Source organism: Hemiscyllium ocellatum, chromosome 14 (assembly GCF_020745735.1).
Source record: "Hemiscyllium ocellatum isolate sHemOce1 chromosome 14, sHemOce1.pat.X.cur, whole genome shotgun sequence".
NCBI lineage: Eukaryota > Metazoa > Chordata > Chondrichthyes > Orectolobiformes > Hemiscylliidae > Hemiscyllium > Hemiscyllium ocellatum.
Window position 1 is genome coordinate 7,823,495 of NC_083414.1, and position 25,812 is coordinate 7,849,306.

Below are 25,812 nucleotides of genomic sequence, written 5' to 3' on the forward strand. Positions count from 1 at the left end.
AGGGCATCAACCCTGGTTCAATGGAGAGGGCAGGAGGGCATGCCAGGAGCAGCATCAGGCATACCTGAAGGTGAGGTGTCAATGTCGAAACGTAGGGCATAGGAACGTATGGACAGGAGGAGGCCATTCAGCCCTCAAGCCTGTTCTGCCATTCAGTGAAGTCATGTCTGATCTGTGGCCTAACTCAATATGATCCATATACCTTAATACCTTTGCTTAATAAAAAAAAGATCTCAGATTTAAATTTAACAAATGCTCCAGTATCCATTGACATTTGTGGAAGTGAGTTTAAAACCATTCACAACTCATCATACACTGGAGCAGTCAATGTTCAAATGTAACAACATCAAGACAATATCCAGGCTAACATTTAGTCAGAGTCAGACAGCATGGAAACAAACCCTTCGGTCCAACCAGTCTATGCTGAACATCTTTCCAAACTAAACTAGTCCCAACTGCCTGCACTTGGTCCATATCCCTCCAAATCTTTCCCATGTACTTACCCAAATGTCTTTTAACTGTTGTAACTGTACCTGCATCCACCACTTCCTCCGGCAGTTCATTCCACACACAAACCACTCCCTGTGTAAAAAAGGTTGTCCCTTGTGTCCTTGTTAAATTTTTCTCATCTCACTTTAAAACTATGCCCCCTAGTTTTGAAGTCTGTCACCCTGGGGAAAGGCCTTTGCTACACACCTTATCTATGCCCCTCGTGATTTCAAAAATCTCTATAAGGTCACCCTTCAGCCTCCTACGCTCCAGTGAAAAATGCCCTAGCCTATCAAGCCTGTTTTTATAACTCAAACCCTCCATTCCTGTCAGTATCCAGGCAAATCTTTTCTGAACCCTCTCCAGTTGAAGAACTGCCCACAGTGTTCCAGAAGAGGCCTCACCAATGTCCTGTACAACCTCAACATGATGTCCTGACTCCTATAGTCAAGGTCTGAGCAATAAAGGCATGTGTGCTTAAACCCCTTCGTAACCATCTTGTCTACATGTGATGCAAATTTCCATGAACTATATACCTGAACCCCTGGGCGTCTCTGCTGTACAACACTATCCAGGGCCCTACCATTAATTGGATAAGTCCTGCCCTTGTCTGTTTTACCAAAATGTAATACTTTGCTTTTGTCCAAGTTAAACTCCATCTGCCACTCCTCAATTGCCAGACAATGACTATTTCCAATAAGAGAAAGTCTGACCACTTCCTCTTGACTTTCAGTAGTGTTATTATCACTGAATCCTCCACTATCAACATTCTGGGGGTTACCATTGCCAAGAAATTCAACTAGACACACCATATAAATATGGTGGCTACTAAAACAGGTCAGAGGCAAGGAATCCTGCAGTGAGTAGCTCACCTCCTGACTCCCCAAAGCCTGTCCACCATCTACAAGGCACAAGTCAGGAGTGTGATGGAATACTCCCTACTTGCCTGGATGGGGGCAGTTCCAACAACACTCAAGAAGCTCGACACCATCCAGACAAAGCAGCCACTTGATTGACACCACATCAGCAAATATTCACTCCCCCCCCCCATTAACAATGTTCAGTACCTGTAGTGTGTACCATCTTATTAATACACCAGTCTTATTAAAGAGCATCTTCCAAGCCTAAGACCACTACCATCTAGAAGGACAAGGGCAGCACATACACCCTCCACTCACCGTCCTGACTTGGAGATTTATTGCCGTTCCTTCAGTGTCATTGGCTAACATCCTGTACCTACCTCCCAGATAGCATTGTGGGTCTACCTATGTGCCAGGGACTGTCGGGGTTCAAGATGGCAGCTCACCACCTGAAATAGCTGCATAGAGACCGTTATCCTGTCACCTTTATATATACATGGAGAGTCCTTGACACTGATCCAACTCCCTCAGAGTCAACAGAACCTCTGACACTGTTTATATCTGTCAGCCAGGGCTCCCTGATTGGACCAGTTTAACAGCCGCAGTCAGGGAGCTCATATTCTAGGAAGTCCATCTGGTTGACCTGGTTACAATCAATTCACCACATCCTTACAGGGTAACCAGGGACAGACAATAAATACTGACTCAGACTCATCCCCTGAATGAAGTTTAAAAGGGCTAGGTCTATCTGAAACACAAAGTTTAAGTATTATTTTTAAAAATACTGTAAAGAGTTAGTGCTGCACTGTTTCTTTTATACTTGGTGATGCATATTTCATTTGAAGCAACTTCAGTGAGGAAATCACAGCAAGATATAATATAATACAATATAAATGATACAATATTTCAATCTAAACATTATTTTTTTGAGGCAAAATTTGACCAAGGGAACCTAATTCTGACTTTAACTTTGACTCCTATGGGAACCTATGATTCACTTAGAGTCATTTCACTCAAAGTTGCAATTTGCAGGAACACAAGCACAATGTCAAGTGAGGATTTACTGTACTGCGTGCAACCTGCTTATTTAAGAAAGGATTTAATTGCATTCGAGGTATTGCAGCAAATTTTCACTTGGCCGATTCCTGGGATGAGCAGATGATCTTCTGAGGAAAGATTGGACAGACTTATGCCTTTATCCATTGGATTTCAGAAGAATAAACGGTGATCTTATTGAAAGATAAATGATCCTGAGGGGATTTAGCAAAGTGTATTCTGAAAGAATGACTCTCCTAACGGCAGAGACGAGGGGACAGAGTTAATAAATAAGGGATCTTTGTTTCAGATGGAAGTGAAAGGAAGTTTCTTCTCTCTGTTGTTATTGTATAGTTTCTCTTCCCCAGCAGCAGTGGATGTGGATAGTCATTGAATATTTTAAGTAGTTTAATTTCTAAAGAGTCAGAGGATAATAGGGGCAGAGAGTTGAGGTCATAATCAGATCAGCCATGACCTTATTGACTGATAGAACTGGTCCAAAGGGCCAAATGGCCTGCTTCTAATCCATAAATTTATTGTAGACACCTGGTTGATATAATCACGCAATTCAAACAGATCACATTAGGCTAGAGAACAGCACTGAAAGAGGCCATTCGGCCCGTGATGCCTCTACTGAATTGTAGTGGCGTCATGAACAGAGGCTGCTACCTGAACTCTGCAGCGGAGCATTGTGCTTTCTCGAAGGTGTTGCAGCTTGTCCTCAGGCCAGTAACATGTGTTAAAGGCTTCCTCCTCTGTCAGTCAGCCTGTCTGCTTTCTACAGTGAGAGGAAATGTCTCCTTTTTAATTTGAAAAGACCAGTTTGTGCTCACGAGAAAGACAAACATTGCATTGATAAAGTTATGTCTACAGTAAATGCCAAAGTGCATTACTGTCAACAGATTCATCTTAGAAATGTAGATACATTTAAACCAGATACATGTGAGGTGCTGCATTTTGGAAAGACAAATCCGTGCAGGACTTACACACCTTAATGGCAAGGTCCTAGGGAATGTTGCTGAACGAGGAGACCTTGAAGGTTCATAGCTCCTTGAAAGTGGAGTTGCAGGTAGATAGGATAGTGAAGAAGGCGTTTGGTATACTTTCCTTTATTGGTCAATGATTTGAATTTAAGAGTTGGGAGTCAAAGAGTGTGGTGCTGGAAAAGCACAGCCAGTCAGGCAGCATCTGAGAAGCAGGACAGTGATTCCTGATAAAGGGCTTATACTTGAAACATCAATTCTCCTGCTCCTCGGATGCTGCCTGATGGGCTGTGCTCTTCCACAACCACACTCTTTGACCCTGATCTCCAGCATCTGCAGTCCTCACTTTCTCCTATAAGAGTTGGGAGGTCAGGTTGGGACTGTAGAGGACATTGGTTAGGCCAGGTTTGAATACTGCACTCAATCCTGGTCTCCCTGCTGTAACAAGGATGTTGCGAAACTTGAAAGAATTCAGAAAGGATTTACAAGGTTGATGCCAGGTTTGGAGGATTTGAATTGCAGTATAGGGAGAGGCTGAATAGGCTGGGGCTGTTTTCCCTGGAGTGTCGGAGGCTGAGACGTGACCTTATAGAGGTTTATAAAATCATGAGGGGCGTGGATAAGGTGAATAGGTCCTTTTCTTGGGGTAGGTGAGTCCAAACCAGAGGGCAAAGGTTTGAGGTGAGAGGCGAAAGATTTAATAAGGACCCAAGGGACAATCTTTTCACACTGAGGGTGGTGCGTGTATGGAATGAACTGCCAGGGGAAGTGATGGAGGCTGGTACAATTACAACATTTAAAAGGCATCTGGATGGGTATATGAATAGGAAGGGTTTCGAGGGGTATGGGTCAAGTGCTGGCAAATGGAAATAGATTAATTTCGGATATCTGGTTGGCATGGACAGGTTGGACTGATGGGTCTGTTTCCGTGCTGCACATCTCTATGACTCCATGGCTTTTAATTGCGATCTGGCTGGGTCCCTCAGAAAGACATTGAGATGAAAGACCAATTGACATTCCATGCCTTTCTCCACGGTGTGTATTGGGATCTCTCCTATCCATTAGCAGCAAGACTGGACCTCAATCTGACACTTCACTTGGACTGTGCCGGGTCTCGTCCGAATTGATACGCATTAGGAGTGTAACAGGCATGTCCCCTTTAAACATTTGCTGATTTTAACCTGACTCTCCCGAGCAGTGATTTTGTCTGGTAACAGATCGTCAGCCAGTTCCTGAGTGACTCAGCAATCGTCTGCAGTGTTGGAGCGGATTCCGTCATCCATTTGTTGGAAAGTTCTGCTCTTCCGCTGCTTCATAGGAAACTCGGGAACATGGGATTGTGGCAGAGGGATGTGAGGTGCCAAATGACATGATATATTTCACAGACCCTGAGGACTGGTGCTGCAAGAGCAAAACTATTTCCTGTATTCACCAACTCATCAACTCGCATTTGAGCTGAGCCATGGGAGTTGTTTGTTTGAAATTATTTGATTCTTTTTTTCACGAAAAGTTCCTTCCCCTTATTTCCCATACATCACAGAGAAACATTGGAAAAATAGCAGCAGGATTTGGCCATTTGGCCCATCAAAATTGCTCTGACCATAGAAAATCATCATCTCAATTCTGTACTCCCACTTCCTCCCTGTACCCCTCAGTATCTTAACTGTCTAGAAATCTATATTTCTAACTGAAATAATTCAATGGGTTTACCTTCACAGTCTTCCGTAGTAGAACTTTCTGCAGGTTCATCACCCTCTAAGACGTCCAACACCTCCTTCTCTCTAATATGGACACTTTTCAAGATAACACTATTGATTTCTCCAGGTTTCCCAGCTTCCATCTCCTTCTCCTCAGTAAATACTGACTTGAAAGGGTTCAGAAAAGATTTACAATAGTGTTGCCAGGGTTGGAGGGTTTGAGCTACACGAAGAGGCTGAACAGACTGGGGCTGTTTTCCCTGGAGTGTCAGAGGCTTACGGGTGATCTTATCGAGGTTTATAAAATCATGAGGGGCATGGATAGGGTAAATGGACAAGGTCTTCTTCCAACTGTAGGGAAGTCCAAAGCTAGAGGTGATAGGTTTAAGGTGAGAGGAGAAAGATTTAAAAGGAACCTAAGAGTTAGCTTTTTCATACAGAGGTTGGTGCGTGTGTGGAATGAGCTGCCAGAGGAAGTGGTGGAGGCTGGTACAATTACAACATTTAAAAGGCATCTGGATGGGTATATGAATAGGAAGGGTTTAGAGGAACATGGGCCAAGTGTTGGCAAATGGGACTAGATGAACTTAGGATATCTGGTCGGCATGGCCGAGTTGGACCAAAGGGTCTGTTTTCGTGCTGTACATCTCTGAGTCTGTGACTGTATAGTGTTACTGAGAGAGTGCTGCGCTGTCTGAGATACTGTTGAGAAGTGGGGATGTTCGACCTGTCCAGATGCTCATCGAAAACCCCTGGTGTAACTTGGACAAGAGCAGACCGTCACTTCTGTGCGAGCCAACTGTGTCGTATAAGGGTCAGCTCGGCACTCAGGCTGTTTCGAGGAGTTTGCTGTGTGTCAGTTGGTTTCCGCACTGATTGGACAGTGGAGCGCGGCTGCAAAACTCTTGAAAAATGTCCTGAGGACAAAAGAAAGTGCAAGTTTGTTGCTCCTTCAAAGCAAAATACAGGTCGTTCTGCTATAAAACACGTTTCATTAACAAAAATTTGCTGTAACACAATTGACGAATTGAGGACAATGTGTCTAAAGCACAACATTTTGAAGCATGTGTTGGTTATAACATGATTCCGGGCCCTGTAGTTTAAATGGTGCTGCTATTAGGGGATTTTCTTATAACCCGGGGTCACATGAGAACAGAACTAATGCGTTATAGCAGAACTGACTATCCTGTGGATGAATCATAACCATCCCTATGATGTGGCACGTGAATCTACACTGACCCTCCAAAGTGAATCCCACCTCCCTGCCCTCTCCCTGCATTTCCCAATCTAATCCATCTTTGGACTGTGAGAGGACACTAGAGCATACAGAAGATGCATACACATGCACGTGCTCGCAGACACACACACACACACACACACACACACACACACACACACACACACACACACACACACACACACACACACACCCCTGTAATTGAAGTCAGGTCCCTGGTGCTGTGAGGCAGCAGTGCTAACCACTGAGCCATCACTGTTAGCTGCTGGAAATCTGAAATGAACAGGGAGAATTCTGGACAAACTCAGCAGGAGAGAGACAAAGAGAAACAGAATTAATGTTTTGAGTCTGGTATGACTCTTCTTCAGAGTCCTGAAGAAGATTCTTGCGGGACTCACAATGTTCACTCCGTTTCTTTTCTCACAAATGGTGCCAGACCCACAGAGTCTCTCCAGCCTTCTCTGTGTCAGCTGATTCTTCTGGGTGTTTACCCCAACCAAACAAGAGGGAAAAAGAGATGGATTGAAGGGAGTGAAGTCTTGGTGAAGGTAATACTTCATAGAAGGTGTTTCAAAAGTGAGAGAGGATAGAAAGTTGGAAAGGGGAGAAATGCCAGAGTGTTGTGAAAGGGAATTAAAGTCATCGTTGTCTTATCAGATCTTAGGGTTGCTTCATCATTGGAGAGAGAGATGACTGGTGGTGATTTAACCTGAAGGTCACCATGCCTGGGTGAGGGAGAGGTGATGAAAGAGATTCCTTTATGGGAACCTCAGCTGATATGGGAATTGAACTCATGCTCTTGGTGTCACAAACCAGGAGTAGGCCATTCATCCCCTCGAGCCTGCTTTGCTGTTCAGCAGGAGCATGGCTGAACCGACATTCCTGAGGTCCATTTCCCCGCATTTTCCTTGTAACCTTTGAATCCCTTTGACGGTGCGAGGTGTAAGCCTCTCTCTCTCTTCTTTTCCCTCTTGCCTTGCAGATTAAGGTGGGCGGTCTGGAATTCTCGCCGGGCATGCTGCACATCTACTCAGACAGGCTCCTCACCATGCCAGCTGCCTTGGGCATTGGTGGAGGGGGTGCCCTCTTGCTGCTCATTATCGTCATTGTCCTCATCGCCTACAAGAGGAAGTCGCGAGATGCAGACCGCACTCTGAAGAGACTCCAGCTTCAGATGGACAACCTGGAATCCCGTGTGGCTCTGGAATGCAAGGAAGGTAGGAGCAGAAGCGACTGCATGACCTCTCTGAACGTTTCCTGTCTCTCTCTTCTGAGGGAGCAGTTTTGTTTTAAGATGTGGCATTCTGCTCAGAAACATGGGCAGCACGATCTTCACACTTCACACATAGGCAGACAGTGTTTTTGGGGTGTCTGTTCACATTCTCTGGAATAAGAAGCTAGCGTAATGGTAACCATGTTACCACTGTCAATCTGGTTCACTAATGTCCTTTAGGGAAGGGAACTGCCATCCTTACCTGGTCTGGGCCTACACGTGACTCCAGACCCACAGTGATGTGGTTGACTCTTAAATTGCCCGATCAAATTGCCAATTAACACAATTAGTTCACAGGCAATGAAGGATGGAGTTATAGAATCCTGATCGCGCGGGAGCAGGCCATTCGGCCCATCAAGTCCACACTGACCCTCTGAAGAGTATCTCAGCCAATCCCACCCCATTCCTGTAACCATCATTCCCCATACCCAATCCACCTGACCTGCACATCTTTGGACTGTGTGAGGAAACTGGAACATCCGGAGGAAACCCACACAGACACGGGGCGAATGTGTAAACTCCACACAGAAAGTCACCCGAGGGTGGAATCGAACCTGGGTCCCTGGTGCTGTGAGGCAGCAGTGCTAACTGCTGAACCATGCCACCCCAGGTCCATATGATAAGTCATTTCTCATATTTTTCCCTAACCACACCGCATCTTTTGTACAAAAGCATAAATTGCCCTACACAGTGTTTCACAGAAACACTCTGAAGCTAAATGCAACACTTCACAACAACCTTTTGAAGTTAATCGACTAAGAGTTAAAACAGCCTTTCTCATACATAAACTATGTCCCCTAATTCCAGTCTCTCCTAAAACAGGAACCATTCTCTGAGTGTCTCTCAGGATCTTAACATAAATCACCTCTGGATTGGGTGTTAGTTGGGATATGGGCAGCAGAGTTCTAAATGAGTTGAAATTCAAGTGAAATTTATTTATTATTTGGATGTGGGCCTAACAAAATCCAGTTGGATGTGTTCCTGGAGATTTCATCCCAAGCCTTTCTGTCTAGAGCTGCCTTTATCAGACCACAACATATAGAAGCAGCATGAGGCCATTCAGTCCATCGAGTCTACTCTGCTGTTCGATCATGGCTGATCTGATCATCCCACCCTTCTCCCTCCTCCATGTTTTTGTTACCAACAGACAGAACTGTTAAAGACACCTGAGAATACAGCACTTTTTTTTTAAAAATGCCTGCGTGTTTTATCTCCCAAGTCTTTTAGCTGCTGACTGTGCCCAGGAGACCCGAGCACAGTTCTGAATGGCTGTCAGTTATAAGCCCCATGGAACAAAGCTGTCATTCCTTAACAAAGAAGGACCTTCATAATCCTTTTTAAACATAAGGTGTGAATGTCTCTGGCAGCGTCTGTAGTGTTTTCATTCAACATGACGACTCAGTGGTTAGCACTACTGCCTCACGGCTCAGTTCCACTTTTGGGTGACCGTCTGTGTGGGCATTCTCCCTGTATCTGTGTGGGTTCCCTCTGGGGTGCTCTGGTTTCCTCCCATAGTCCAAAGGTGTGCAGGTTAGGGTGGATTGGCCATGGGAAATTGCACCGTAGTGTCCAGGATTGTGCAGGCTAAATGGGTTAGCTATGGGAAATGCAGGGATAGGTTTGGGTGGTTAGTATGGGCTGAATGGCCTGTTTCCACGCTGTCAGGATTCTATGATCCAAATGCAGAGAATCATTATGAGCTGGAACGCAAGGGTGAGGGAAGTGAATAGGATGGGCGCTTGAGGGAAAGAAATGTGTAGGGCTATAGAGCAGAGGGATGGGTTTGATTGGATTTATTTGCAGAAAGCTAGCATGGACCTGGAGGTCTGAATGGCCTCCTTCTGGTGTAATCACTCTCCTGTTTCTTTCCTCCCCTCTTCATGGCAGTGTCACTGAGGTGTGAGGGGAGACACAGTGACCTGCTCCAGCTAACAGGCAATTAGGATTTGTCCCTCAGTTTGAACTGTGAGCAATTGACAAGGCTCCTTGTTATTTAACAAGGACTGCTTGGCACAGGACTCACTAGAGAGCTTCATTAGTTGCCTGTGCTGAGATGTTGTATCCATATATTTTGTCATTCCCCTTTTCGAAAGTATTAACAAGCTGCCAACAAAGAGGAACATAAGCTGTGCAATGCATCCTGCGAATGGTGTTTAGGGAGGGACAGGGTTTTTTCTTTATTCAGTGTTAGCTGTCAAGGCTAGCACCTATTGTACATCATTACTTGCTGCAAGTGTGTTTTCATCCAGAGCTTCGTGCAGTGGGATCAGCTGGCTCAGTTGGCTGGATGGCTAATGCAGAGTGACACTAACAGCGTGACTTTAATGGCTGCCGTTACCCTGAATGACTCTCCTTCTCAACCTCTCCCCTCTCACGAAGCGTGCTGTGCCTCAGAATGAAACAGTCTCTCTATTAAGAGGTTGCAGGAGTACCAAGAATTTACCTTTGCAAGGAGTGTCAGATACGGCAGAAGGTTCAATAATGAGAGGGTGCAGATCGAAGACATTTGGCTGGAATGGAACAGACGAGGATTTGTTGTCCTCCATAGGAGCAGGAATAGGCCATTCAGCCCCCTTTCGTCTGCTCTGCCATTCTCGGATCAAGGCTGATCATCAAGCTCCATGCCGTATTCCTGCCCTATCCTCAATCCCACAAAGTCATTAGGGGTTAGAAATCTATCAGTGAGTGACAAACTGCAGTATGCAGCCATAAAAACTGCTGAAAACAGATTTAAGAGTAACTTTGAAAAGGAGAGGTATGGAGGGGAAAGATTTGGTGGGGGAGGAGGTGTAAACAACAGAGAGAAAGCTGTGTACTGACAGGGTAGTTGCTTGAAAACCTCCCTCAGTGCTGTATCATCCCCTAATTTTCTTGGCATTCCAAACTGCATATCCTTCAAAGGAACATTCCTGTGGGATCTTGCTGTGCCCAAATTGGTTTCAATAGCAACAACACTTGAGAAGTATATGTCAGGAGTAGTGAAGATTGGGGATTGCGAATGGATATGCAACTTCTTAAAAATTTCTTTTAACGATGAGAACCTCAATGGGCCGAATGGCCTCTTACTGTGCTGTTTGAGGATTAACAAATTCACTCACTGTACATGGGCGTCCCTGGCTAAGCCTTTATTGTCCAAAAGACAATTGTAATGAACTCATGAGCCAATTTGCACACAGCAAGCTCCCACTGACAAAGCAATGATGACCAGATTTTGTGGTCTTGGTCGAAGGATCCATGTCCACCAGGATAATTGGAAAGACCAAAGAACTGCGGCTGCTGGAGATCTGAAACAAGGAAAAACAGAAAGTGCTGGAAAAACTCAGCAGGTCTGGCATTGTCTGTGGTGAGGAAACAAGAGCCAATGTCTTGAGACCAGGTGACCCCTCTTCAGAACATTCACGCTGTTTCTCTCTCCACCAGACCTGCTGAGTTTCTCCAGTGATTTCTGATTTTGGAGAAGACCCCTGTAGTGTTGTTAGTGATGACGTTAGAGGGCTACAGAGATAGAGCTGGAGACTGGTACTACCTGGGTACCTCTTTTGGGAGCCAGCACTGACAGTGATGGGTCAAATGGCCTCCTTCTGTGCTTTAATATTTGATGATTCTTCTTCAGAATATTGGCATAGGATCTCTTGTATGGGGTTGATGGGGGCGTCTGTTTAACATGTCATGCAGAAAACATCACCCCTTCGACAGAGCAGCACTCCGTCTGTCGTACACATGACTGTCACGGGAGATTTATTTTTTTTGTACAAAGTCCTTGAGCGGGACTCGAACCCAGAACCTCATGATGTAAAGGCCAGAAGGCTATCAACTGAGCCACAACCAGAATAAAGACGAGTGCGCGGAAAAGCAAAACGGATGAGAGAGAGGCGGCACAGTGGTCAGCACTGCTGCCTCTAGCACTAGGGACCCGGGTCCAATTCCACCCCTGGGCTGTGTGGGGTTTGCACATTCTCCCTGTGTCTGCATAGGTTTCCTCTGGGTGTGCTGGTTTTCCCCCACAGTCCAGTGAAGTGCAAGTGGAGGTTAGAGGGATTGTCCATAATGTCCAGGGATGTGTAGGTTTGGCGTGTTAGCCATTGGGAAATTCAGGGACAGGGTAAGGGGATGGGCTTGGTGGGACCCTCTTCAGAGACTTATTGTGGACTTGTTGAGCCAAATGACCTGTTTCCATTCTGTACGGATCCTATTCTATTCTGTACAGAAGCAGATTACAAGTGCTTCAGTGCCAAGACATATTGTGGAGAAAATATTGGCAGAGTATTGGAACCATGGGATTTCGATGTAGGGCCCAGGGCACAAAACTGCTAATAAAATCATATTGAAGATTGGGTTGGTGGTTAAAAAGATGAAGAGGTTCCCTTGAGTATTTACAAGAGTATTCCTGATGAAGGGCTTTTGCCCGAAACGTCGATTTTCCTGCTCCTTGGATGCTGCCTGACCTGCTGTGCTTTTCCAGCACCACTCTGATCTAAACTCTGGTTTCCAGCATCTGCAGTAATCACGTTTGCCTATTTCCAAGAGTGAGCCTTATCTCAGCTCACTAACAAACGGGTCACTTCTCCCTGAGAATGCGTTGTTTCATTCGCCGTTAGCTTTCCCCCTGATAAATTCCATCTTCCCTTCAACATCCCCACTCCCCCTTCAAACCCACTTTTTGCGATGGACTCTCCCCTGGATGATGGACTGGGTTGTGACCCTCTTGGTTTCTAATTGGTAGCAGCAATTGAAACTAACAGTCAGTGTCACAAGTGCCGAGAATTCTATCTTTCTTTCTGAAAGTGTGCAATCTATATTCATAACCGTGCAGTGGGAAGCCATTTCCCTGATGCTTTGACCTGTATTCAGTGTCATGTCTGTGCCTCAGAGTTTGTAAGAAACTTTCACAATATGGGCACCAGCTTCAGTGTGCTTTTCCATAGCTACCAGACATTTAGCAACTTACTGACGATGGCTGGGATGAATGAAGCATTGCTTATAATATAACCAAGTGGTTAGCACTGCTTCATAGCACCAGGGATCCACGTTCGATTCCTCAGGCAACAAGAGACAGTTTGCACATTCTCCCCCGTGTCTGCATGGCTTTCCTCCGGGTGCTCCGGTTTCCTCCCACAGTCCGAAGATGTGCAGGTCAGGGTGAACTGGCCATGGGGAAATTGCCCGTAATGTTCAGAGATGTGTGGGTTAGGTGCATTAGTCAGGTGTAAATGTAGAGTTATAGGGTAAGGGAATGGGTCTGGGTGGGGTACTCTTTGGAGGGTCAGTGTGGATTTGTTGGGCCAAAGGGGCTGTTTCCACACTGCAGGGATTCTATGAAAATAGCAGACAACAAATGAGGAACTAGGGTCCATGATTTAAATCAATGAACTTGCTCTTTCTATCACACAAAGAGTAATACCTGGAATATAAAATCCCTACAGTGTGGAAATAGGCCATTTGGCCCAACAAATCCACACTGACCCTCCAAAGACTACCCCACCCAGACCCATTCCCTTACCCTATAACTCTACATTTACACCTGACTAATGCACCTAACCCACACATCTCAGTCCACACTGAGCCTCCGAAGCACAATCCACCCAGACCCACGCCCCTACCCTATTCCTATAACCCTGCATTTCCCATGGCTAATCCACCTAGCCTGTACATCCCCGGATATTACAGGATAATTTAGCATGGCCAAACCTGCACATCTTTGTACTGTGGGAGGAAACCCATGCAGAGGATATGCAAATTCCACACAGTCGCCCAAGGCTAGAATCAAACCTTGGTTCCTGGCGCTGTGAGGCAGCAGTGCGAACCCCTGAGCCGCTGCATCATTCCAATAAGAATATGGTAGAGGCAGGTTCAACTGAGGCACTGAAGAGGGCACTGAGTGATTATTATCCGAGGTCGGAGTGAGTGAGAGGCATTGGCCAGGGCATTAACCTCTGTTAGAGCTAACGTGTGGACAAGGATCTTTGGTCAGAGACTGAGTCCGGTGATACTGTATCTGCAGGCAATACGATGTCCTGCATCAGAAATGGTGCAGCCCTCAGAGACAGGTAATGAGGATGGAGCACATCACAAAAGGGGTGTATTTTTCTTGGCTGTGTGTGTGTGAGACCAGAACCACTGACTGTAAGATATAGGGGCAGAAGTAGGCCATTGAGAAGGAAGTCAGTGACATGAGGAAGCAGATAGAAGAACAGTATCAGAAGACGAACAGGTTAATTTTCTTTACGCATTGTGAGCTGTTGTAAGCTCGACTGTGGTACCTACTGGGGCAATGGAGACCAACTCAATAGAAACTTCCAAAAAGGAATTGGGATAAGTCTTGGAAGTAAGGAGAAAAAATTGCAGAGCTGCGGAGAAAGAGAGTGAGGGGCTTTGTTGGTGTCTGTAGCAGTGGGTCTCCTAATCAGATCTTTCTCTCAAAGGGCTAGCATTGGCCGGTGGGGCTGAATGGTGATCTCCAAGGCGGTGTGATGCTGTATGGTTCTGTCTCACAGTGCTCTCTTCTGTTTTTCAGCATTTGCCGAACTGCAGACCGATATTCACGAGCTCACCAGCGACCTGGATGGTGCCGGCATCCCGTTCCTCGACTACCGAACCTACGCCATGAGGGTCCTGTTCCCGGGAATAGAGGATCACCCAGTCCTCAAGGAGATGGAGGTACAGGACCCTGCTAATGTCTGATGCAATTCAGGCACTGCACGCAGTACTCCTTTCTCTCCCAGGATCCCCCATCGGCTCCCTCCCCCAACACTGTGCTAACTCCCCTAAACCCACCTTCCACCCAGAGTGATTCTAACACTCGCTTGGAGTCAAAGGAGTGAGAATGGAAATTGTGGTTTAGAAAAGGTGCAAAATTTGCCATCAAAGCTGGGTTCCTGGTGCTGTGAGGCAGCGGTGCTAACCACTGAGCCATTGTGCTGCCCCAATAGGAATATGGGAGAGGCAGATTCAATTGAGGCACTGAAGAGGGCACTGGGTGATTATCATCCAATGTTGGAGTGAGTGAGGTGATGTGGCTGGGACATTAATGTTTGGTTAGAGATAACGTGTTGACACAGATGGTCCTTGCTTCGTTATAGTGTGCGGTTGTGGCTATGATGTGATGGGAACGGTGTGAATGCATTGGAGAGAGTGAAGGAGCAGTCTACAAGAATGGGTCCAGCAGTGAGGAACTTCAGTGATGAAGATAGATTGAAGAAGTTTGGTTCTCTTTGGACAGAAGAAGACAGAGAGGATATTTGACAGAGGCTTACAGAATCTTGATCTGGATGGATAGAGTTGGTAGAGCAGGAGCTTGATCAGCTGGGGAAGTGGTCTGAGAAATGGCAAATGGAGTTTAATATAGAAAAGTGTGCGTGTGCATTTTGGAAAGTCAAATCGAGGTAGGGGTTTCATTGTAAATGGCAGGGCCTTAAGGAGTGTAGTGGAACAGAGGGACCTTTGGGTTGAGATGCACAGTTCTCTGAAAATGGAGTCTCAGGTAGACAGTAAAAAATGAGGTCTGCAGATGCTGGAGATCAGAGCTGAAAATGTGTTGCTGGTTAAAGCACAGCAGGTCAGGCAGCATCCAAGGAACAGGAAATTCGACGTTTCGGGCCAGAGCCCTTCCTGATGAAGGGCTCTGGCCCGAAATGTCGAATTTCCTGTTCCTTGGATGCTGCCTGACCTGCTGTGCTTTAACCAGCAACACGTTTTCAGCTCTCAGGTAGACAGGGCAGTGAAGAAGGCTTTTGGCACACTGGCCTTCATCAGTCAGAGCATTGAGTATAAAAATTGGGAAGTTATGTTGCAGTTGTACAGGACATTGGTGAGGCAGAACTTGGAGTATTGCGTTCAGTTTTGGTCACCTTGTTATAGGAAGGATGTTATTAAACTGAAAAGAGTGCAGAAGAAATTTACAAGGATGTTGCCAGGACTCAAGAGACTAAGTTAAAGGGGAGGTTGGACAATAGGACTTATTTCTTTACAGCGTAGGAGACTGAGGAGGGACCTTATAGAACTGTATAAGATCATGAGAGGCATGGATGGGGTGAATTCCCCAGGATTGGGGAATTGAGAACTTATAGGGCATCAGTTTGAGATTAGAAGGTATGAATAAAAGGGAACCTGAGGGGCAAATCTTTTTACACAGAAGGTGGTACGCATATGGAATGAGCTGCCAGTGGAAGTGGTTGAGGCGGGTACATTAACAACATTTAAAAGACATTTGGACAAATACACCGATAGGAAAGAATTAAGAGGATATGGGCCAAGTGCAGAGAAACGGGGTTAGTATGGATGGACATTTGGGTCAGCATGGACCAGCTTGGGCTGAAGGGTCTGTCTCTGTGCTGTAGGATTCTATGACTGTAAGAGGAAGGAGAAGAAGTGGGTGTAAAGTGATCTGGGAAAGAAGGAAGGGTGGATTGAGGAAAGGAGGGTTTTCATTCAGCCATTGGCTTGAGTATAAAGGCAGTACCTGGAAATGAGGTGGAGGTCGGTTCAATTGAGGCGTTGACGCAGGGTATTGGACATGTCTCCACATGACTCCAGGCCCATAGCGATGTGGTCGACTCTCACATCCTGTCAATGAATATAAAAACAAGTCCATAGCAGACAGAGGCAGGTACAATTCCAGCATGTAAAAGACATTTGGGCAGGTGCGTGGATTGGCATTATTTCAAGGGATATGGGCCAAAAGCAGGCAAATAGGGCGAGTTCAGTTCAGGAACCCTGGTAGGAATGGACGAGATGGGCTGAAGGGTCTGTTTCTGTGCTCTATGACTCAATAGGGTTGACTCCTAATTGCCCTCTGACATGGCCCTATTTGGTTTTATCATCAGGGTATAGGGTATCTAGGAATGGGCAGTAAGTATTAGCCTTCCAAATGAGGCTTTCTCCCTGGGAAAACCATCTGCATGTTGGCCTGTGTCTTGACCGATTCAGGACGGTGATGATTCTTTGCTGTTCTTTTCCCCAGGTGACAGCGAATGTGGAGAAAGCCCTCACTCTCTTTGGCCAGCTGCTCAACAAGAAGGTCTTCCTGCTGACCTTCATCCGCACCCTGGAGGCTCAGCGAAGCTTCTCGATGCGTGACCGGGGCAACGTGGCCTCGCTGATTATGACCGCCCTCCAGGGTGAGATGGAGTACGCTACCGGGGTCCTCAAGCAGCTCCTCTCGGACCTGATCGAGAAGAACCTGGAGAGCAAAAACCACCCGAAACTGCTGCTGCGGAGGTGGGTCTGAGGGGGACCTGCAGGAGGAATGGGTGCTGCCCCTAACTCTCCCAACAGCAACTGAACGCAGTCTACATGAATAACATCCCCTTATCCTCTGATTGATTTGAGCAAACTATCGGTGCCTGCAGGGGGAGTCTGTGCTGGAGTTTGGCTTTTCTGAGGTTTGGGATTGGCAAGTTTAAACTGTGGGCATTACAGGTCAAGCTGGTCGTGTGGCATCAAAGATGGCAGACTTGAGTAGTGTATGGTTTGGTAGCTAGTCTGCAGCCACAGTGTGCCATGCAGCACCTAGTCCAGGCAAGACCATTGGACCATAAGACCATAAGAAATAGGAACCGGAGTAGGCCATTCGGTCCCTCGAGCCTGCTCTGCCATTCAGTAGAATTATGGTTGATCTGATGTTCCTAACTTTCTTGCTCGTTCCTCTTAACCCTTGATACCCCAACTGATCAAACCTTTCAATCTTAAATATACTGACGGACTCTTCCCCCACAGCTCTCTCTCTGCAGCAAGGAGTTCCAAAGACTCTCGACCCTCTGAGAGGAAATAAATCATAACGTTTAAGGATTTTACTCCATTAGGGAAAGTTATAAGTAATTCCTGGTTTTCAGGGTAACCAGGTTTGGAGCATCCGACCCCTCGTGCTTTGTTTCTTCGCTGTGGGAGGGGCACCATTTAGTGTCAACTTTTAATTTCCAACAAGCTTCCAGAATGCAATTTTTGGTGTTGTCTAAGGACTTGAGCCTTGCAGGTTCAAAGGGTTTGCCGTGTTTATGGAACTCTCCTGTTCAGTTCTAGGCGATAGAAAACAGGAGCGGGTGTCCTGGCCTTGGAGAAACACGTTAGAATGGCTCTGGGCTGGAAGGGATTAAATTATGGAGTCAGGTCTCTGAGACTAAGCTTGTACCTCAGGATGTCAAGAGATGGAAATTTTTCAAACTTGAAAACAATTTGGTGGGGAGGTTATGGAGGAATGATCTCTCCTGGTGGGTAGTCAAGAGTTAGGAGATGTTCTTGAAATTAGGTTTTAGCGGATTTACAAAACGTGCAACTGGGGTCAGTTGAAATAGCAAATGATAAAATTTTGTTGGTAAGGCTATCATAGGATGGAGGGGAGGGCAGTTCGAGGGAGTTGAGGTGCAAATCAAATCATGCAATTGAATGGTGAAGCAAGCTTAAGGGCCTGAACGGCCTGCTCTTCAGTCAGTCAATCAACTACAGAGAGAACTTGCAGCAACGCAGGGATAAGATAGTATGTGAACTGTAACAGTAAACAGATTCCTTACTTGACACTTCGATTTCCTGGACTAAAGCAGGAAGGTGGTTCGGTCTATGACAAACCGAGGTAGGAACGCAGGCTCCAAATTGGAGCCATTCTGTAGTTGGTGAAGGGCTTATAACTGAAACCTCAACTCTCCTGCTCCTCGGATGCTGGCTGACCTGCTGTGCTTTTCCAGCACCATCTTTTTTGACTCTGACTCTCCAGCGTCTGCAGCCCTCACTTTCTCCTGTCGTTGTGTCAGCCCATGAAGTGTCTCAGTAATTCCAGCTCACTGCCCCAGTGCGAAAGGAGAGGAGGGGCAAGGAGCAAGGAATGGACTGGAGAATAACTCACCCACATGAGTTCGCTGGGCCTCTATTGACAGGCAACAGTGAACGCTCCTTTTCATCCATTCGACTGATCAGGTTTTCAACCACTTTCTCCCTGTAACCTTTGATCCCCTTGACAATCAAGAACCTATCTATCTCTGTATTAAATATACTCAATGACCTGGTCTCCACTGGCTTCTGTGACAGTGAATTCCATAGATTCACCACTCTCTGGCTGAAGATGTTTCTCCTCATCTTCATTCTAAAAGGTCTTCCCTTTACTCTAAGGCTGTGCCCTCGGGTCTTAGTCTCTCCTGAGAATGGAAGCATCTTCCCAACGTCCACTCTGTCCAGGCCATTCAGCAATCCACAAGTTTCAATTAAATCCCCCCCCTCATCTATTCTAAACCCCATTGCGTATGGGCCCAGAGTCCTCAAACATTCTTCATATGTTAAGCCTTTCATTGAGAGGCTTAACATATGCGGAATGAGAATGATCCCAAGAATGAGAATTCCAGTGCTCCAGAGGTGTGTAATGACATCTGTGAACAGGCTGATTAGAAAAAGAGGTTAATAGTAACAAAACTGAATGGTGGAACAGGCCAGTGGCCTCCTTTAATAGATTTGTAAGGAGATGAAGGTGCAGTGCACCATCAGTTGGGATATGATAAATAAAACATTCCACACTGACAGAATGTGAACATTTCCTCTCCTGTAAATGTGAACTGTCTTGGCAGGTGCTCGGTGCTCTCTGCGTTTAAACATCAGCCAGCTTTCACTTGCGATTCCCATCGCCAGCCCCACAGGCCTCTTCTATGAAGATGTGAAACATTGACTCACTCTGGAACTCATTAATGTACGATCCCAAGACTCCTCATTTGCAGCAACTGCAGTATTCGGATGTGTGGGCATGTCCTCCAGGGCCTGAGAGAGGAAAGGTTGCAGTTGAATAGGGCAAAAAACTTGCACGTAGAATGTCAGTGTAGAAGCGAGAGGAAGGTTGGTTATTTTCTCATTGTATATGACGGCAGATTGGGGGGAAATGATTGGGAAAAATTGACTGGCAAACCCACAGCGTGCCTTCTATTAAAGAAGGGCTTTCAACCTATTTCACTCCCTCATCTGTCCAAAACTGTCGCTCCACAATCATAGAGTCATACAGCACGGAAACAAACCTTTCAATCCAACTAATCCATGATCATAATCCCACCTGCCGCGCTAAGCCTATAAACCTCCAAACATTTCTTATTCATGCACTTATCTAAATGTCTTTTAAATCCTGTAACTGTACCCACACCCACTACTTCCTCTGGAAGTTCATTCCGCACACGAACCACTCCCTGCGATAAAAAATTCCCCCTTATGTCTTTTCTAAATCTTTTTCATCTCACTTTAATTAGATGCCCTCTAGTCTTGAAATCTCCCACCCATGGAGAGGAAATGTTCACATTCTGTCAGTGTGGAATGTTTTATTTATTGTATTCCAACTGATGGTGTTCTGCATCTTCACCTTATCTGTACCCCTCATGATTTTACAGACCTCTAATAAGATCACCACTCAACCTCCTGTGAAAAAGTCCCAGCGTAACCAGCCTCCCCTTATAACCATTCCCGGCAACATCCTGGTTAATCTTTTCTGGATCCACTCCAACTTAATAATTAACAGTCCTTCAGTTTTAGCTTTGTAACATCAGTCTGGAACAGAGTTTGGCAGGTTATGCACAAAGAGCCCACAAATACAAAGTTCAGGCATCGTCTCCTTTTACAGACGGTCAGCATTTACAAATGTGGGTGTCAGTGGCAAGGCCAACCGCTGTTGCCCATCCCTAGTTTCCCTTGAACTGAGTCTCTTTCTAACTCATTGAAGAGTGCAGCCACACTCGGTCTGGAGTCACATGTAGACTAGGTCTTTTCCCCAGGGTAGGAGGACTTCAAAACTCGAGGGCATAGGTTCAGGATGAGCGAGGAAAGATTTAAAAGGGGCCTAAAGGGCAACCTTTTCATGCAGAGGGTGATCCGTGTATGGGATGTGCTGCCAGAGGAAGTGGTGGAGGCTGGTGTAGATACATCATTTAAATGGATGGGTATATGAATAGGAAGGGTTTAGAGGGATATGGGCCAAGTGCTGGCGAATGGGAGAGATTAGGTTAGGACATCTCTATGACCATCTTGACATCTCCTCATGTGGCTCAGTGCGTGGGACTTTCCACAGTTATGATGGTGCGATATGAATGCAGGTTGTTGTTGTTGTACACGAACTGTGCATTGCAATGCTCACCCTTTCCCACAGTGCTTTAGCCGAGTGTGTTTGCTAAGTGAATGAGCAAATGCATAACAGCGTGTGATGCACAGCAGTATTGAAGCATTAATTAACTCAGTCGGTTGGTGTCACAAATGTCATGTGTTGCTGCGGTGCAGTTAGCATTGAGTTTAAGACTAGACATTCTGACTCTTTGAAGCTGAGGGGGGGGGACATGTTGTGAAAGAGACGTGAACCCCTGTATGAGTGCAAATCCCAGCAACCTCTGCTCCCTATATAGATAAGTCAGGTGTTGGAGCCATTGTCCTGGCCCTGGGCTGCAAAATCGATATCAATTGGTCTAAATCTGGTAGTCCCACTCAAAGAAACATCGGGGCCAAATTCAATCTCATTGAGAGCTACAGTCTCAAAGAAAGCCCTTTGCCCCATTGTGTCTGCGCTGTATGCACCAGTCTGTGGCAGTAAAATAAGAATGGGGCAATGATGATGATCATTGAGGTTGAGAATTGACATTCATTACTGGATCAATGTCAAAAGAGCTTCACTCTTTGATTTGATTTATTGTCAGATGTACCTGGGTACAATGAAAACTTTTGTTTTGCATGCAATATGAGCAGATATTATTTGATTTAATTTATTGTCACGTGTATTGAAATGTAAAGCTTTGTTAGAGAGCAGTACAGAGAGATCATAGTAAGCAAGGACAGAGAGATCATAGGGTGAGGGAAAAAACTTAGAGTAAAGCATACAAAGTTACACCAAACAGGATGTACGCGAAGGAACATTAACAGATCAACATTATTTGAAATTGGAGAGGTTCATTCACCAGTCTAATCACGGCAGGGAAGAAGCTGTTCATGAACTTGTTGGTGCATGTATTCAAGCTGCTGTATCTGCTGCCTGACGGAAGAGGTTGTAGGAGAGCATTACTGGGATGGGAGGGGTCTTTGGTGATATTGGCAGCCTTTCCGCCGCAGCGGGCTGTGTAAATGGAGGCCACGGATGAGAGGTTGGCTTCAGTGATGGTCTGGGCTGTGCACACCACCTTCTGTAATTCCATACGGTCCTGGGCAGAGCAGTTGCCGTAACAGGCCGTGATGCACCTGGACAGTGTCCTTCCTGTGATGCATCTGTAGAGGTTGGTGAGGCTCCTTATGGTCATGCTGAACTTTCTGAGCTGCCTGAGGGAGAAGAGGCATTGTTGTGCCTTCTTGACCATTGTGTCTACATGGGAAGTCAGGGCAGATTGGCGGTTAGCGTCACTGTGAGGAACTTGACGCAGTCCACCCTCTCAAACTCACTTCTGTTGATATAGATGGAACGCATTCTCCTCCTTTCTTTCAGAAGTCAATGATCAGTTCTTTCATTTTGCCAACATGACGAGAGAGATTGTTATCAGTGCACCAGGTCACCACGCCCTCCATCTCTTTTCCTGTATTCTGACTCAGACCATACAAAGTGCATTAGGGTAATAGAGCAGCGTGAGACCAACATTAAATTTAAAATGTTAAAGGTTCATTCTGAAGTCTAGTACCAGCGGGTAAGAAGCTATTCTTGAATCTGTTGGTATGTGTGGGTTTAAGCTTTAGTATCTTCTGCCTGACGGAAGAGGTTGGAAGAGATTATGACTGGGGAGGGAGGGGTCTGTGATGATGTTGGTTGCCTCCCTGAGGCAGTGAGAAATGTAGATGACGGGAAGGATTATCCGAGGATTTTGTTCCTGTGTCCTCAGGACTATTTAGGGTTTGCATTTTAAGTCTTAGACAAGCACAAAATCCAACTACCAAGAAATACTGATCAACGAGGAATTTACTTACCATTCTTACCTCTTGGTTTTAAATCAGTCAACTTTTGAAGAATAAAATACTATCTCCATCGCTCACTTGTGAGCTGTCTCTCATCCTCTCCCCCTGTCAGCTTCCCTGTGTCCTCACCACCACCATCCACAACTCCCCCCATATTCTTCCACTCTCTGGTTCAGTTCAAGAGCTGTTCACAAATTAGAATTAATGAGCATTGATAATCAAGAAATATTTTAATTACTTTGCTGGGGATGTTCCCAAGGTCATTATCATGCAACACTGTTGAAGTGTAATCAGATCTGAGGTGACATTTTGGTGATTTATGTATTAAGTTGGCTAATTAACTTAATTGGTAAATTTTAATTGGAATTCGATATTTACTTAAAAGAACGCTGGACTCTTTGACGTGATCAACCATTCTACATTGCTGTCTGTCTCTATCTCTCTCCTTTTCTCTGCTGGTAAGATTTTTCATTTTAATGTGAATTCTTTCACCTCATTCTATTTCAGTCGTGTTATCCGAGGATTATCTCCATTTTTTCAGATTGCATTTCCTTGAATTGGTGCTTCCCAGTTTCTGACATGCTTGAGTTTGCAGTTATCTAACAGTTATGCTTTCACTTGTCAGAACTGGGTTATGTCCCAACTCAGAGATGTCAGGACTGTAGCTCTCTGCATGTAATCACTCAGGGTCTCCAGGCAAATGAAGCCTCAAGCTCAGGAGAAAAGGAGTCTACAATCCGAAAATTTGCCCCAAAATGCAAACAAACCACAGTAAAGGGTCTCTTCTGAAGTTGAGGCAAAAATGCATTGTGCCAGCCAATTTTCATTCTCTTCTGTAGGGCGGCACGGTGGGTCAGTGGTTAGCACTGCTGCCTCATAGCACCAGGGACCCGGGTTTGATTCCAGCCTCGGGTGACATTCTGTGTCGAGTTTGTACATTCTCTCTGTGTCTGCGTGGGTTTCCTCCTGGTGCTCTAGTCTCCTCCCACTGTCCAAGGATGTGCAGGTTAGGTGAATTGGCCATGCTAAATTGCCCGTAGTGTTAGATGCATTAGTCAAGGGTAAACGTAGAGGAATGGGTCTGGGTACATTGCTCTTTGGAGAGTGGGTGTGGACTTGTTGGGCTGAAGGGCCTGTTCCCATGCTGTAGGGAATCTAATTTAATCTACATCATTACTCTGTGTCTGTGTGTGTTTGACGGAGACAGTGCAGATGGAGCTTTACTCTGTATCTAACCCTGTGCTCTCCAAGTCCTGGGAGCGGTTGATGGGAACAGTGTAGAAGGAGCTGAAAATATGTTGCTGGAAAAGCGCAGCAGGTCAGGCAGCATCCAAAGAGCAGGAGAATCGACGTTTCGGGCATGAGCCCTTCTTCAGGAATTCCTGAAGAAGGGCTCATGCCCGAAACATCGATTCTCCTGCTCTTTGGATGCTGCCTGACCTGCTGCGTTTTTCCAGCAACACATTTTCAGCTCTGATCTCCAGCATCTGGAGTCCTTACTTTCTCCTCCACAGTGTAGAAGGAGCTTTACTTTGATTCTAACCCTGTACTGTCCGGGCCTGGGAGCATTTGGTGGAGAAAGTGTAGAGATAGTTTTACTTTCAGTTTAAAAGATTAGAGTGAGCTTTACTCTGTATCTAACCTCGTGCTGTCCCTGTCCTGGGAATGTTTGAATGCACATTAGGGGAAACGTATTCCATTTTCCACACTCTGTTCGGTAAACACAGAGATGAGCTCAAGGACAGTAGAAAGTTAATTTGGCCGTGGGTTCCTGCGACTGCTATTCAAGCAATTGTTTAATAAAAATAGCTTCCAATTATGAACAGAAAATGTCATCATAAGGTGCCTGTGTCTTGGAGACTTTGGGGATCCAATTAGCTGGTCAATGCTGAAACGGAGACTGAGTTAAGATCAGTTTGGTCAGAAAGTGTAGCGTTTGTAGAGTGTCCCAGGTGAGATGGATGTTAGAGTTCCTGACCCCCAAACTTGCCCTCTTGAACCTCTCTGTACTGATCTGCTTTGACACAATCCCATGTACAATTTTCTGAATTTTATTTGAAGTCTGCGTGGGATATGGCATCTTAGCTGGCATCCAATTATACCCCAGTCAGCTCAGTAAAAAGTCGATCAGAATCCCCTATGTTGGCATCCTGGGTTGCCAATGGGTCTTGGCCAGTCAGATTACAAATTCTTAAAAGTCATAGCAACTTGGTTCTCATCAGATACCCAGACTGTTCACTTCAATTGGCGTTTCTAACCCTGCTCATAATGCCTGCCTCATGAAATTCTGATCCCCAAATCACTAAACACACAACTCCCAAATTTCTGACAGTCTCTCATCTCAATCCCTGACTCACTAATAACCCCACCGTACTCCAATCCCTTACTCACTAATTCCCACCCATCCCCCAGTCCCTGACTCACTAATTGCCGTGTTCCCCCAATCCCTGACTCACTAATTCCATCCCCGTCCCCCAAACCCTGACTCACTATTTCCCCAGGACAGAACCCCACTGGTCCTCACCTACCACCCCACCAACCTCCATATACATCACATCATCCGTCGTCATTTCCGCCACCTCCAAATGGACCCCACCACCAGGGATATATTTCCCTCCCCTCCCCTATCAGCATTCCGAAAAGACCACACCCTCCGTGGCTCCCTCATCAGGTCCACACCCCCCACCAACCCAAACTCCACTCCCGACACCTTCCCCTGCAACCGCAAGAAATGCAAAACTTGCGCCCACACCTCCTCCCTTACTTCCCTCCAAGGCCCCAAGGGATCCTTCCATATCCACCACAAATTCACCTGCACCTCCACACACATCATTTACTGCATCCGCTGCACCCGATGTGGCCTCCTCTACATTGGGGAGACAGGCCGCCTACTTGCGGAACGTTTCAGAGAACACCTCTGGGACACCCGGACCAACCAAACCAACTGCCCCGTGGCTCAACACTTCAATTCCCCCTCCCACTCCACCGAGGACATGCAGGTCCTTGGACTCCTCCATCACCAGACCATAGCAACACGACGGCTGGAGGAAGAGCGCCTCATCTTCCGCCTAGGAACCCTCCAACCATAAGGGATGAACTCAGATTTCTCCAGTTTCCTCAGTTCCCCTCCCCCCACCTTGTCTCAGTCCCAACCCTCGAACTCAGCACCGCCCTCCTAACCTGCAATCTTCTTCCTGACCTCTCCGCCCCCACCCCACTCCGGCCTATCACCCTCACCTTGATCTCCTTCCACCTATCACATCTCCATCACCTCTCCCCCAAGTCCCTCCTCCCTACCTTTTATCTTAGCCTGCTGGACACACTTTCCTCATTCCTGAAGAAGGGCTCATGCCCAAAACATCGA

The 25,812-nt window shown here is 46.1% G+C and overlaps 1 protein-coding gene across 3 annotated transcripts in view; it reads left to right on the forward strand.

The window, feature by feature from the left end:
• Positions 1 to 25,812, forward strand: part of LOC132822232 (plexin-A1-like) — a 541,551-nt gene that overhangs the window by 463,123 nt on the left and 52,616 nt on the right. For all 3 annotated transcript variants that reach the window (XM_060835337.1, XM_060835340.1, XM_060835338.1), the window contains 3 exons: positions 7,284 to 7,518; positions 14,089 to 14,231; positions 16,534 to 16,790. In XM_060835337.1, the coding sequence (XP_060691320.1) occupies positions 7,284 to 7,518; positions 14,089 to 14,231; positions 16,534 to 16,790 (635 nt within the window). The remainder of the gene's footprint in view (positions 1 to 7,283; positions 7,519 to 14,088; positions 14,232 to 16,533; positions 16,791 to 25,812) is intronic.